This window comes from Lepisma saccharinum, chromosome 1 (genome assembly GCF_977018435.1).
Source record: "Lepisma saccharinum chromosome 1, izLepSacc3.1, whole genome shotgun sequence".
Lineage (NCBI taxonomy): Eukaryota > Metazoa > Arthropoda > Insecta > Zygentoma > Lepismatidae > Lepisma > Lepisma saccharinum.
The window spans coordinates 200,366,692-200,381,047 of record NC_139229.1 but is presented as its reverse complement, the minus strand read 5'-3'; the positions used below and the strand labels follow the sequence as shown (position 1 = coordinate 200,381,047).

The 14,356-nt window shown below is 39.7% G+C and overlaps 1 protein-coding gene across 2 annotated transcripts in view; it reads left to right on the top strand.

Moving 5' to 3' along the window:
- The first annotated feature begins 1,902 nt into the window (after positions 1 to 1,902).
- The window catches only part of LOC145978240 (uncharacterized), a 50,114-nt gene continuing 37,660 nt past the window's right edge, over positions 1,903 to 14,356 (top strand). For both annotated transcript variants that reach the window (XM_083110731.1, XM_083110723.1), the window contains exon 1: positions 1,903 to 2,667. In XM_083110731.1, the coding sequence (XP_082966857.1) occupies positions 2,148 to 2,667 (520 nt within the window). In that variant the 5' untranslated portion in view covers positions 1,903 to 2,147. The remainder of the gene's footprint in view (positions 2,668 to 14,356) is intronic.

The window sequence follows — 14,356 nt, the reverse complement described above, 5'->3', positions numbered from 1 at the left end:
TTGGGAGCGAAGTAACTGTAACGGGTTACTTTTGGGAACAAAGTAACTGTAACGAGTTACTTTTGGGAGCAAAGTAACGGTAACGGGTTACTTTTGGGAGAGAATTAACTGTAACGGGTCACTTTAGGGAGCAAGGTAACTGTAACGGGTTACTTTTGGGAGCGAAGTAACTGTAACGGGTTACTTTTGGGAGCGAAGTAACTGTAACGGGTCACTTTTAGGAGCGAAGTAACTGTAACGGGTTACTTTTGGAAGCGAAGTAACTGTAACGGGTTACTTTTAAGAGCGAAGTAACTGTAGCGGGTCACTTTATGGAGCAAGGTAACTGTAACGGGTTACTTTTGGGAGCGAAGTAACTGTAACGGGTTACTTTTAAGAGCGAAGTAACTGTAGCGGGTCACTTTAGGGAGCAAGGTAACTGTAACGGGTTACTTTTGGGAGCGAAGTAACTGTAATGGATCACTTTTTCTGAGTAGCTTACTCAACTCTGCGTCACAATTTCGCCATCGGAGAACATAATCACTTAAGTTATGAGTTATTGTTTTAAGTCCACTTTACGCAAAGAAAGGTTAATCTGGACTGGACCTACAGTTTAAAGTGGAATCCGAACCTCTATGCCTCCACCGGGACTCGAACCAGGTACCCGTTGATTAGAAAACATAATCTGATCGGTCATATTACCCCATGGCGGGCGTGTGCATATAAGGGAATGACCCACCTTCCCTATTTAGATGTGCGAAGATGAAAAAGTAAAAGCAACAATAAAGCGCCCGTCAAGACACTGGGAGACCAAAGAAAAATTGAAATCCAGGGTAGGAAATCATCAATAAATCATAGTGTGGGAAGGAAACCATCGGGTGTCGAACTACATCGTGAGTCTAGTACTCATCATATTAATTGTCAGAATGCAGACCTACACGTTGCTTCTACTTTGAGTTGGAGTCGGGCATCTCGTTTCGGGTTGCCCGGGTCCTTCTGTCAAAGCAAGTACGCCCTTGCACTCCCTCCCCCTGAAAATTTTAACGGGGCGATTTTTTAGACAAGATTGTTCGTGAGGACCTATCCCCCCACCCTGGTTCATCCGCCAGAGAACACAGCTAACTAGAGATGGACGATATCGGAAATTTGATATCGCGATATATCAAGAGAATATCGTCAAACAGGTACGATACGATATGTTATCCGTATCGTGATATATCGTCTGCACGATATATATCGCCAACACGATATATATCCCCAAATATCGTGACGATATGACGCCGACACTATATGTACCTAACGCCAAAATATCGTGACGATATATCGTCTACTTGATATCGCCTGGACGATATTTTTTCAATATCGCGATATGTTATAAGGTCTCGTCATTTCTAAATTGGGTGGATTTCCGATCTGTGGGTGAAGAAGTAAATTTGAGCGAAAGTAACAATAACCTATACGCATTAAGTTTGTTTTTAAGCCCACTTTATGTTTTAACCATGACTTAGCCTACAGTTTAAAGTGGTATCCAATCAATTTTGCCTCCTCCGGGTATCGAACCCGAGTTGGAAGGTGACGGAGGTTGCCATCTGGGAGGGTGTAACCTAGCCTCGTAACGCCAGTCAAATACATCGTTGCAAATACGCAACACATGGAATCAAACTCTTGTAAACCTTTCCTGTGCGCGTTTAGTGCACTATTTGTAAACAACGCCAGATACGAGTAGGGAAATGGTATCTCGGTTGGTACTACTGTGGAGGGGGGGGGAGAAACCGAAGCCTCTGCCTGGCACAAGTCTCTCCCGTAAACCGCTCTGGGCAGATACTGTGGCGCTATACAAGACCGCCCCTGCGATTGGTGGATTCCGCCGATGACGTGTCTCCCCGTTGCCATTGGCGCGATAAAAATAGTCGTTCGTGGAGCTTCGAGTAGGCGAGACACAGCAAAGATTGTTCTCCGTGCGTTGTGTTCGTGGCGCATGGCGTCTGTGAAACGGCGACGTGTGTAAAAACGTGTGATCATTATGTGTTCGCATGTAACCATAGCGGTGCTGTGACTCTGTGCCTTTGAAACAAGCGAGTGCCTGTGGAAAAACCAGTGAACATATCGCGGGAAGAAGTCATTTTTAGTTCGTTCAAGCTTTTTGAGGGAAAGAATATAAACATTTGATGCCAGTTGCTTCAAATTCGTCATCGGAAATGAGTGCCCGCGTACTCAACCCGCAGTTTATGTCCGATATGCGAAGAACCTTCCGCGACTCGCCGCCAGGTGGCGAACGGGAGAGGGTGAGGCGAAATCTGTTCGGCGTCACCCAGGAAGAACAAGAAGAGAATCGTAAGATCGTGAAGCAGAAGCTGGAAGAGCAAGCCGAGAAGAGTAAGTTGGAGTGGGAATACGATTTTGTCAACGACCAACCCCTCAACATCCCGGGAGGGCGATTCAAGTACACGGCGGTGACCACAGAGACCCCGGTGCCACGGGCCTACGAACTCCGGCATCTGTCGACGGCTGCTGCTACACCCGCGAGACACGAGCCGGCAACTCCCGACGAAGCGTCACCGCCGAAGGAAGAGGAGGCAAGTCCCAGCTCGACGTCTTCGGCGGAAGGCGAGCTTCTCGATGGACCAGCAACGTCACAGCAGGGAGGATCGACGGGGAGCAACACTGCTAGACAGTCCAGAATGACAGGTGAATATTATTTTTTTCATAATAATTATTATTAGTAGCAGTTGTGATTAAATCATCGTGTACCCCTTGTGTTTGTCCAGATTTTTTTAGTATAAATAAATGCCAAGAGAATGGGCCATTTTTGCTGCAGAGTATGTTCACACACACACACACACTGGTGCCACTAATCAAGGAATTCCTGGCAGGGATGCATTTCGATGCTTCAAACTCCACTGTAGATCAGAGCCCAATTAATTTGACTGTGTAATCAGAGCTTTAATCCTGTTTTCTTAAAAACAAAAACTTGTGGTTCTTTTTTCTTCATCTCTTTATTGCAGTCATGATAACACGTTCTCATCCTCTTTCTATTGGTTTGTAAATGAATGGGTTGTTCCATCGGAGAAGGTGTTCGTTCGTATTTAGGTGGGGTGTAAGGTTATATTTAGAACCAAAATGACAAAAAATTGGGCCTTTGTGAAAGATTTTAGGTGGGGTATTGGGGAAATTGCGGGAGAGTGTTATGGGGTGTGTGAATAAATTACTGATTTAATCACAATATATAAACCAGAAACAGCTATGTAGCAGGCACATTACTAATTTCTTCAAGTCTATATTCGTCTGATGATTAACAAAATCAGAATATTCTTCACGTGCTAATAGTCACAAATACAAAACATTGTCAGGATTGTAACAACGCCGCCGGTACTTTTGTTTGCACCAGGAACTACATTCAAGCAAGAAACGAGACAGATGCAAGCTTACTGAGAGATCGATAACAACCCACGCTTCCCTCTCACACACGCTTTCCTTTTAAAAAGAGCAGGGATGTGGGGTGAAGGGGGGGAGACGACGCGTGCTATGTCAGTTTTGGGAGAGTGGATGGAATAGAACGAAGCTTTCCTGAATACATGAATAGCTAGGTGATGATTTTTCGTAAACAATTACATTTAGTATTGGCATTCGGTTAGTATTTCAAAATACGTTGAGGCAATGTTTTTGTAACAGTTTGGACATCATGTAGGACAAGGAAAGTTGAGATTTGTTGATGAGATAGGAGTTATCAGAGATCTAAATGTTCTTGTAAACCTGTTTGGTTGAAACCGTGTCGTGGCTTGTAGATCCAGTACGTTAAACGTACTGAAGATAGACGAAATACGTAGTTTCGCAGCTGAAAATCTTTCTTCCATGCAGTAACTTGTTGATATGATCTTACAATAAATAGTATTTTAATATTATTTTTTTCATGATTATATAATCATGTTATTTCAAAATATTCGAGGATGTTGTTCACAAGTACCTGAATGCTTGAATTTCCAAAAAAACACATCAGTATTGTTGGTCTATATCATCCCCCCCTCGATCCCCCTTACTTCGAGCACTTATCTTAACAACAATCTTGTATTAGTGATTACATTCCTGCATGTGATCATGAAATATCAAAGAATAGCCACTTTTTTCCCACCAATACTCAGCTTTTAGGAAGAATTGTATCCCCTGTTCCACAAGAGCTCTCTGATTATGACCAATTCCCCCTTTCACGCTATGAAGTTTGCAAAATTGCATTCACATTCACTCAATCCTTCAAAATCCGTACAAAAAACATTCACAACGCACTTCAGATGCTTTATTGAGACATGTTTTGCATAATTTCATAAATTACACCCCCCCCCCTTCTTTGGTTAGTATTGCGAATCCATCAACACTGTTCAATCATCCTAAAATTAGTTCCTAGTCGAAGCAAATGATTCAGGCCTTCATGCATGTTACAGTAAAAACCTGTGTATACTTTTGTAGTAGAAATTCAAAATATGAAAGTTGGAACGGTGATGGAGAATTTCCTTTGACTTCGTAACAGCTTGTTGTAAGGCTATGTTAATATTTTGCCTCTCTTTGTAGTTTTTCTTACCTATTAAGTTATGATTCATTTGTAATACTTGAATGGCTATATACGTGCTACTGTTCTTTTGTGGATGGAACAGTGCGTGCTGCCATCTCTGAAGAAGGCCCGAAACGTTTGGTTTCTTGATTGCATGTATTATGTAATCCCGTAGAACAAATTGATTACCATGTTTGTTACACATTGTCGCAGCCAGCAGCACGATGCCAGAGAGCGTCAGTCTTATCTGCTTTGATTGTTATCCGGTGGTGGCAGCACCTCCGCCGAGTGTCGACTTGTAAGCTTGCTGAAGTGTTGCCATCTACAAAAATTAAAAACTGTTTAGAATACGTCAGCTGATGATTGAAATTGTTTGTGCGATGTTTATTTCTGTGCTATTTATCCTACAACTGTATGATGGTTATAAGTACAACTATGCACTGAAATATCTTATGAGTTAGTGACCCTATTTGGTAACGTTTTGCATGCGACCATGTACGTCCGCAGGGGAGGTAGAGGGCCAAGCAAGGCTTCATCCTCAAATTACTGCTGCCTTGGAAGTTATCGTAGACTGATGGTTTGTATCAGCCCCTTATAATAATTAACTAACATTACTGTGACTAAAATTAAATTATATCATTGAAATATTTAATACGCTGACATCTATTTTCACCGGGGACACTTACCCCCTCCCCCCTTCCTTGGTGAAACCCATGCATGCGACTGGGATCACAATCGGAAGAAGCCTGTGTATTTCTACTTTGGTTATTTTATGCCGATTTTCTACTACTTGAACACGAGGACTACTGGTGAACGTATGAAATGAATGATCTGACAAACATAATTACATATCCATGTCTTGCCCAGTCTTCAAATCTGTGACGATGAGCTTCGTAGCCCCTTACGCTGACATTTATTTTTACACCTGAGTGCTTCCCTCTTTGTATTCTTTATGTGCTTACTTGTTTTACTAACAATTTTTTTCATCCATTTGTATCATCGTGTCATTTCTAATTCTAATTCAATTTAATATAATTCATTCTATGTAATAATATGTACCTCTCTTTATAATGTAAATTAACTTTAAAGGCTAAAGATAAGCTTTGGAAAAGTAACGCGAAAATATAACCTTATTTCCACAAGCATCATTGTGCATGCATTCTTTTACAAAGTTTGATGTATGTACAGTATATAACTTTACACATTTCAAGTTTTTCGTTCCAACACAGATCTTGGAATATATTTAAATCCCTGTCCGCAATTCAAAGCCTTGTTTTGGTAAGGAACCAGTGTAGCTTGGAAGTTAACGCCCACATTTAGACCCACGGTGAGTGAGTTGAGATCACTGTGTGTGGGGGGAGAGGCAAACCAGAAATCGGCTTCAGCCAGCGAGATGTTCCTGCGACGTTGCCAAGTATTCAAAACAAACTTCTGAGTTTGTCGATTTTATCTACTTTGACGCACAGTGGAGCCAGGATGAGTTTTAAAAAATTGTTCGATAATAGCCATGTGGGGGGTGTTAACACTGTTGTTGCTGTTTGTTTCTTTGATTTGTTAGCGTTCGGGAAAGCATGACTTGGCATTGGTATAGTTGAAGGAAGGTGATCACGTACTGTCATGTAGTACTTCAAGCTTATAGACGGTCGAATTCGTACAGATGTCTTGTATTTATAGACTTTGTCGAGACTATTTTACAAGTCGTGACAATATTAAAGCGGCGGCCTTCCTTATGTTCAGAATCATATTCTGTAGTTAGTGATGATCTAAACTACAATGCATCCCTCTCATTATTATTATTATTGGTGATGAGGTCCAGTTCAAGTACACACCAAGAAAAGTTTTTACCCCATGTACATCATGCATTGACTCATAATGGCATAGTCGTGGTGTTACATTTAAATTTTGTTTAAATGGCCACAGTTGAAACTCTTATCTGTGCTATATTTAGTTCTATTATAACGTAATGGACAAGATTATGCCCGTAGAAAGGGATTATGATATGTTTATCCCTCTTCAATTGGCCAAGGCTTCGTTGAAAAGATCATTGGATGTGTGGTATGAAAAAATTAACACCGACTGCCTTTAAACTCAACTCTTTTAAAATGAATAATTTTCTCACGACATTTCTCATCGCATTAAAGCTTACAACATGAACATGTATGTACTCCCCCTCCCCGCCTGCGTTTAAGGGATGCAATCTGGCTGGTTATTCTCAGGTTAATGGCGCTTTTCTCTCTATTCTTTAACGTAGCATTGCTAAAAAAGGGAGAAAAGGCATTATGATGGACAATTTGCCCATACTATAATCGATAACGTTGGTTGTATGGATTCTAAACGACCAACCGTAGAAATCGGAGCCTGGGACCTTTTATAAAACAAGCAAGCTCGCCTACACTAATACTTATTTGGCCCAATAATTGTGCGATCAAGAGCCCAATATATTGTAACTGTTAAAGTTCAGTTAACTTTCTTATGTACAACCCACTTTATACGGCACATTCCCTCTGACATACCAACTGTAAATTCACACAGCAGACCATAGTTTATTTAGGGAATCTCTTGAACCTACCCCTCCCATTTTCCTCTTTCACTTAACCCCAGAAAAGTGTTAATTTTTTTCACATTTTTCTTGAAGCTTGTAATAGTGTAGTCCGAACCTTCACCATCAGAAAATAAAAAATAATTACATATCAAACTGCGGGTGACATCTATCGGTAACAAATTGAAGGCAGTAATGGCACCAGAGAAATGTGGTTTCTGTAGCTGTTATTACCCCCCTTTTATTCAACAAACAAAAATACTTAACCAGAAGCATGCATTCTAATAATTTTGATATAAAGGTCATACTGTGTTCAGGTGATTACACCTTTCGGTCTCCCAACTACTTACTGCTGGTGACACACGTGGTTCAAACTTCTGCTGAATCTACTGAACCTCATTCTGCACTTAAAAATGTTTTTACAGACTAACAGAACTTACATCATATCGGCCAATACTGCATTCGAGATGATCTGCATAAACTTGGCGAATGTTTTTACCGCTTGACTCCCTTTTCCTTCTAAAGACGAATTAGCGTCAGTGAGAGGATAGTATTCAGCCATCACAGTGTGCTAAGTAGCACTTTTGTAAGTCTTTCTCAAACGTTCTCGAGAATAGAGGGCAGTAATGACCGTGTCACCAACACACTACGAAGTCAACATGGCAACACTGGAAGCGAGCCCCCAAGACTTCAACCATAACTCCTTTAACTCCATCTCGTGATGATTAAGGCCAAGGGGGACATTTAGAGACTCGCCGAGGTTTACACTCGCTGGAAACACTGCACAAGAGGCCGAGCGAGCGCTCGGCCAAGTCCACAGCTGCCTCCCTCGTCCACTTAGCGGCAATATAATTTATGACTGTTGATGGGAGCGAGGAACACCCAAACCCTCGGTCAACTTTCTTGCAATATGAGAGTTGCTGTGGCGTCTGGAAAGAAGCCACGAGATGGGAGAGAACTTCTCCCCCTGAGATATCTGGAACAAGTTCATGAAATTTAAATTTTGAATTTGTATTGACATTTCTAGACTTTCGTTTTCGGGATCTAGAAAGTGCAGAAATCATTTACGGAAGTCGGAAACTGACATTGACAATACACGCGACGGTATTTTCAATTACTTTTTTTTTCTGCAGTATCTTCATGCATCAGGGATACCATGAAGGAGAGCAGAGAAAGTGATCTCTATATGTTTTTATTTACTCCATTATTTTATAATGATAGTGGACTCAAATATGAACTTGTCAACAATGCCAAAGTATTATGAATTCAATTACAATTTTATGATCTGTAAAATAATTAGGGCTGAGCCGATACCACTTTGAACCGATACCGATGCTGATACTCTCACCGATACCCACCGATACCGATACTTGAAAATTGCAATAATTAAAATTTATTCAAAATATTGATCAATATTGGTGTGTAAATATTCTTCTCCAATTATATGTATCGATTTACCAAGAAATTTGCTTTATAATATTCAAGAATTGCATCAGAATATTAAAATATATATATTATGTGATAAAGAAATATAGTTTATCTTGCAAAATTGGTGCAAAAATTGGTGAAAAGAAAGTTTGAATTTTGCATAATTTCCAGGATAATTAGACTCTACGAAAGGGTTGCGCGGCATTTTTGCGGAGCTCGTGAAGGACCAAAATGCCGGGAATGTGTCGGCTGATATCGGTGGAAGAATTCCAACCGATACTTCCTGATACCGATATCACTGGTATCGGCCGATACCGATACATCGGCATCGCTATCAGCTCAGCCCTAATAATAATAATAATAATAATATTAATATAGGTAATATATATTTTCCTAATGACTAAAGATGAAGACATGCCTCACCTTCCTGCAGACAAAAATCCTTCGGGCGCCCTAGGTCGTCAGAGGAAGGAAATGAATTAACTTTACTCCCATTTTTATGTGATAAATTAAATAATAATGTATTTATGTTTTTGGGTATTTTTCAAACACCATAGCCTACATTACAGTTTACCAAAGTCTCCAACGGGGGTCATTATCGAACAGTAGGTCTCTGTCTCGTCTCGATTTTACGAAGTTTGTCTTGTTCTCGGCCCTGTCATTACAATTTTGAATATTGAGATGTAACAAACTTGTACCAATCCCTTCGAGTTCTGAGGTCTAGCGCGACTTTGGTTTAGGTTAATTTCTCGAAGGCCACACATTCTGATTGACCAGCTATCCAACGAGACGAGAGTGTCGAACAGTAGGTCTCAGTGTTTTCAGTCTTTAGAGAAGCACGTCTCACCGTTGGTCTCGTCTTTTGGAAGTCAAGGCAAAGTTCCCCGTGCATGTAGGACCGTGCAGAGGAGGCACATTTAGTGGATGTGGGGTATAGGGCCCCACATATTCTCGATCTCGACCGCTTTGGAGGTGATGTTATCAGCACCACTCTCCGACCGTCTTCACCTCCCACGGTTTCCTCCAGGTAACCACTGATTTGAGGCTGGGTGAAAACCGGAGCCGTTTTAAGTGGGGACAAGGCCGGAAAAATTCCAACCTTAATCGAATCCGGGTATCTCGCGTGGCAGTCAGATACCATACCGACTAGTCGCAAAAACCTGCCCTTCAGTCAACCGGGAAACTATCGTTTTCTACCGAATTATAAGTTTCCTGGCTTTCTCCCACATTGCTGATTTGAAAATCGCAATCTAAAAATGTGACCCATAAAGAGCATCCGAAAAGTAAAAAAAAACGCCAAATGAGAAAAGATTACACACACACACACACACACACACACACACACACACACACACACAGAGAGAGAGAGAGAGAGAGAGAGAGAGAGAGAGAGAGAGAGAGAGATAGAGAAATGTGTGTGCGAGCGTACAACCATTATATACATACATACAGGGTGGGCCAAAAGTCGCAATACATAGCAAAAAAATGCTTTTAAGTTTCCATATTTATTTATTCTTTAACGTGTTCATTTCTATTGGTTGTTCATCAAGAATGGGAGAAACGTATTGCAAACCAGTGATAAAGACGTAGAGCATATTATATAAACACGTTGTTTCTTAACACAACATATTTATTTTTCCTATGTATTGCGACTTTTGGGCCACCCTCTGTGTGTTTGTATATATATATATTATACCAGTGGCGGCTATTATATTAGGGAGGCGTTGAGGGCAGTTGCCCCCTACTTTTTGTCCCCGCACTATGGCCTCTTATTTATCAAGAAAAAGTAAATTGTCCTTCCCTCCTAGTTTTGGCACCCAATCGCCTCTTCTGTATATAACCATATAACCAGAACATTTTGAACGGCACATATATTCTTGTTCTAGAAATCGAGATTTGTGCATATTGCATGATCTAGGGCTCACGTACATTATACCATGAAGGTCTCCGCAATAATATTTCCTTCGGAAAATAGATCAAAATATTATATTATTTACTATTATTATTATTAACTACTATTTGTCACAACACAATTTACTGCAAAATTAAACCATGTGTCAGGTTAAAAAAATTAAGATGTAAGTAATTACGTTCAATTTCACAGATAATCACGCAAACACACACACACACAAATATTCATACATAATTTGTCTGTGTAACATATTCAACACGTAATTACTAGAAAGTATAATAATATCATGGCTGAGGTTGAACATTAGGAAAATGAAAAAAAACATAAGTGATGCTAAAAATCTATTGAAATGGACAGATATACAATACGTCATTGTTATGAAAAATTTACAATAACTTTGAAAGTGAGTTATTATTCTCTTTCGAAGCAAAAAAAAACTGTTCTAATCAACATGTACAACTGTTTTAAGTGACCGAAACATATACAGATACTTTTTTCTCTTACGAACACTGAAACTTTTGGCAACACAATATGGCAATTTTACGCAGAATACATAAACTAATAGTACTAACAAAACTTCTCTGTAGCAATTTACTTGAAACCCACACATGTTTATTCAAGATATTTCAAAGACCTTCACCTTTATTGACAATTTTCATGGAAATTGAAATTTGCACATCCTTTACATAAAATCAGGCGATTACTATATCGACTGTGAAACTTTGTCAGAATGTTCTGCGAAAATATGCAAGAAGATATGCTTAGTACGTATATTTAGGACTAACCATTAGATTTTTGATTTGAATTCACCAGGTTATGAGTCAGAAATATGAAGAAACATTCTATCATATACCATAACTACATATTCTATTATGAAGAGCGTGAAACGTCACGTGGAGTGAGGATACAAAAGTAAATATTGTGAACATACGATACTTTGGGTCAAATAGGCTAAAGGCTAAATATCCTGCTTATATTGAAGCGAAAATACAACAAGCTGCATAGTAGGCAAACTGCTTCCTATTTTGATCAATCGGCTTGTTTTACAGCGAATTAAAAAGAGATAACCAAGAAAGCAGAGGACACGCTTTGCCTCAATAGCAGCACAATGGATATTCAACTTGACGTCATCACGCAGTGCACTTTGGGAAGAAACACTAGGTAAAAGTTCTGATTTGTATGTGCCAAAAGCTCACCGATAGAGTAGCTGTAACCCATAGAGATGTGTCCATTTGTTTGTTCATAAATAGATTTACACTGTCCACTGTAAAACACATGAAGTTGAAGGAGAAATTTGGAAAACAAAACTGTGGGTACCAACATGAGTACATTTTATTTCTTTAAAAGCACTATGTAAAATACCAGAAAAGTTGTGAAAAAAAAAATGTGCACATATATCTTTGTGGGTCACGGTATCAACCGGGGTGTGAAATCGTTTCCTGGTACCAAGTTTTTTATTTTGATTTGCTTTATTTTACTTCGCTTTTTGTATTTTGGCTAATTTGCGAAGATGGAGATGAGTGATGACATGATGAAATTGATGAATGGACACTCATAAAGATCAATGCCCAGGCCTGGATTCGAAACCGGGACCCCTAGCGTCTAGTGTTGCCCACGAGACGAGACTTTGGCCTGTCTCGTCTCGTGGAAATGCTGTCTCGTTTCGAAAATATTCGTTTGTCTCATGACACATGGTCAATCTCGTCTCGTCTCGAATTTTTAAAAGCCTGTCCCGTCTCGTCCCGTGGGCAACACTACTAGCGTCGTAGGGCGATATACATTTTGTGGATAATTTATTTCATTAAAACTGGCAACGTGTTTACTCTGGACTATGCAGGACTCTTTCCTCCGAAAGGAACATGTTTCTCGTCATTTCACCAGACACCTCGCCCCTCCCTCACTTCCGTTCTCCGCCGCGACCTGGGAAGTTGTAGTTAGATGGTTGTGAAGAATCGGAGAAAATGCGGATTATAATTTTTATTATTGTCTTGGAATTTTGGAAGTATGAAACTTCCAATGGCGCAGAGAAGCATACTATAATAAATCAACTATCCTTTCACAATGCGAGTTGATTGATTTTATTTCACTTCGCTGTTTTGCCACTTTTGGCTAAGCGCGAAGATGTGAATGGGTGATGATATAATGAAGATACACTCATAAAGAACACCCTGACCGGAATTCGAACCCGGGACCCCTGGCGTCGTTGCACGACATGCTAACCACTCCGCCACGGAGGCCGGCATATGAACTGTTCAGTTTGAAGATTTCCGTCATGTGAAGTAAAGTTGAAGTTGTTGCATTTTTTTCTCCATAAGGAATGAATGGGATTCTATAAACATTTATTCATCATGATTTTCGAATATAGTGTATTGCTAATGGACTAGAAATCGCTTGCACTTGCAAGATGGGGAGAAATTCACACTATATCACGTGGTATGGTTATATTTTAGTAGGAGTACCCATTCCGACGATGTAGAAATAAATGTACACCTGGTACGAAACTGCCAAGTCTTCTAATATATGCAATTAATATGAACATCAAACCCAAATATGCACAAAGTGTTTCAAATCGAGTCAAATGAATTAATTCGTTGAAAGCATTTGAATTTTCCTCAAGGGAAAAAAAATATGCAAAAATTCGCCAGCGAATCATCATCACTCATCTTCATCGTCGCCATTAGTAAAAAGTGGCAAAAAACCAACGGTAAATAGCAAAACTTTAAAAACCAAGGGGGACTCCAACCAAGTATAAAAAATTGAAGGGAAGGACTTCACTTCTCTATACATTGCTAACAAAAGTAACAAGAGTGAAGTACTGGCCTGGGTTTGTAAATAAAGGTACAGAAGGTTCGAAACATGTAGGGGAATTCGTACTTGTAAGTCCCATGACGTTACTAACATCTTATACTAACACGACACCCTGTCTTTTTACTCTTGGAAACAAATGATTTCCAATTACTGACTAAATGTTGACATTCCTACAGTAGCAACCAATGCCCTGGATGTTAGCTCCCAAACAAACTTTCACACCCCGCTTGCTTCTTGCCTTTGTCCTTGAAAATGTATCAGAAAGAGGTAACTTTTGTTACAGTGACAACAGTTAGAAAATAAAGTATCAGTGAATATATATATATATATATGTGTGTGTGTTTATATATATATATATAAATATAATAACCCATGGCTTGATAGCCCTCGAAGGGCCTTGGCCCTATCTCCCGTATATATATTAATACTTACTTACAGATTAGGGGTTAATTAAGTAATAACATAAGAAAATCGGGTTTAATTTTGTAAACGCTTGGGAAATTGAAAACTGATTATTAAAGGTTATCTTTTGTTAGAGTGACAGAAGTTAGGAAACAGCTATCATGTATCAGTGTAAACATTAGATTCTGGAGAATGCCTGGATAATTTGCCCATTCTTCGCAGATTAGGAGTTTATGAACAAATGATGCAAGGAAACCGGATATTTTTCAAAAAAAGATTGATACACACACACACACATACATACATACATAGAGAATGAACTTCGATGGAAAACATACCACTTTCAAGTTTTCCAAAATGCACTTTAGATCCACTTTATGCTCAGGTAGGCAAATCGGGACTAGACCTACAGCTTGAAATAGGATCGAAACCAATGAGTCACGTGCCTCCAGCAGGAATCGAACCTGGAGCCAGGTCACTGGCACTGTCACGCTTAGCCAGTCCATTGTTCCTCAAAGACTCATCGGTTATGACGCACAAGCGGCTACAATCAGTATTCCTTGAAAAGCATAATGTTTGAAAAATACACGAAAAAATCTGACAAAGTTTGTCTATTTGTGGATCACTGTATGAATCTGTTTGAAATAGTTCCCTGGTACGAAGAAAAAGTAAACATAGTATTCGATGGAATTCTGATCATTTCCAAAGTATTTCCATGATGGAAAGTAAATTCGGCAAAATACAG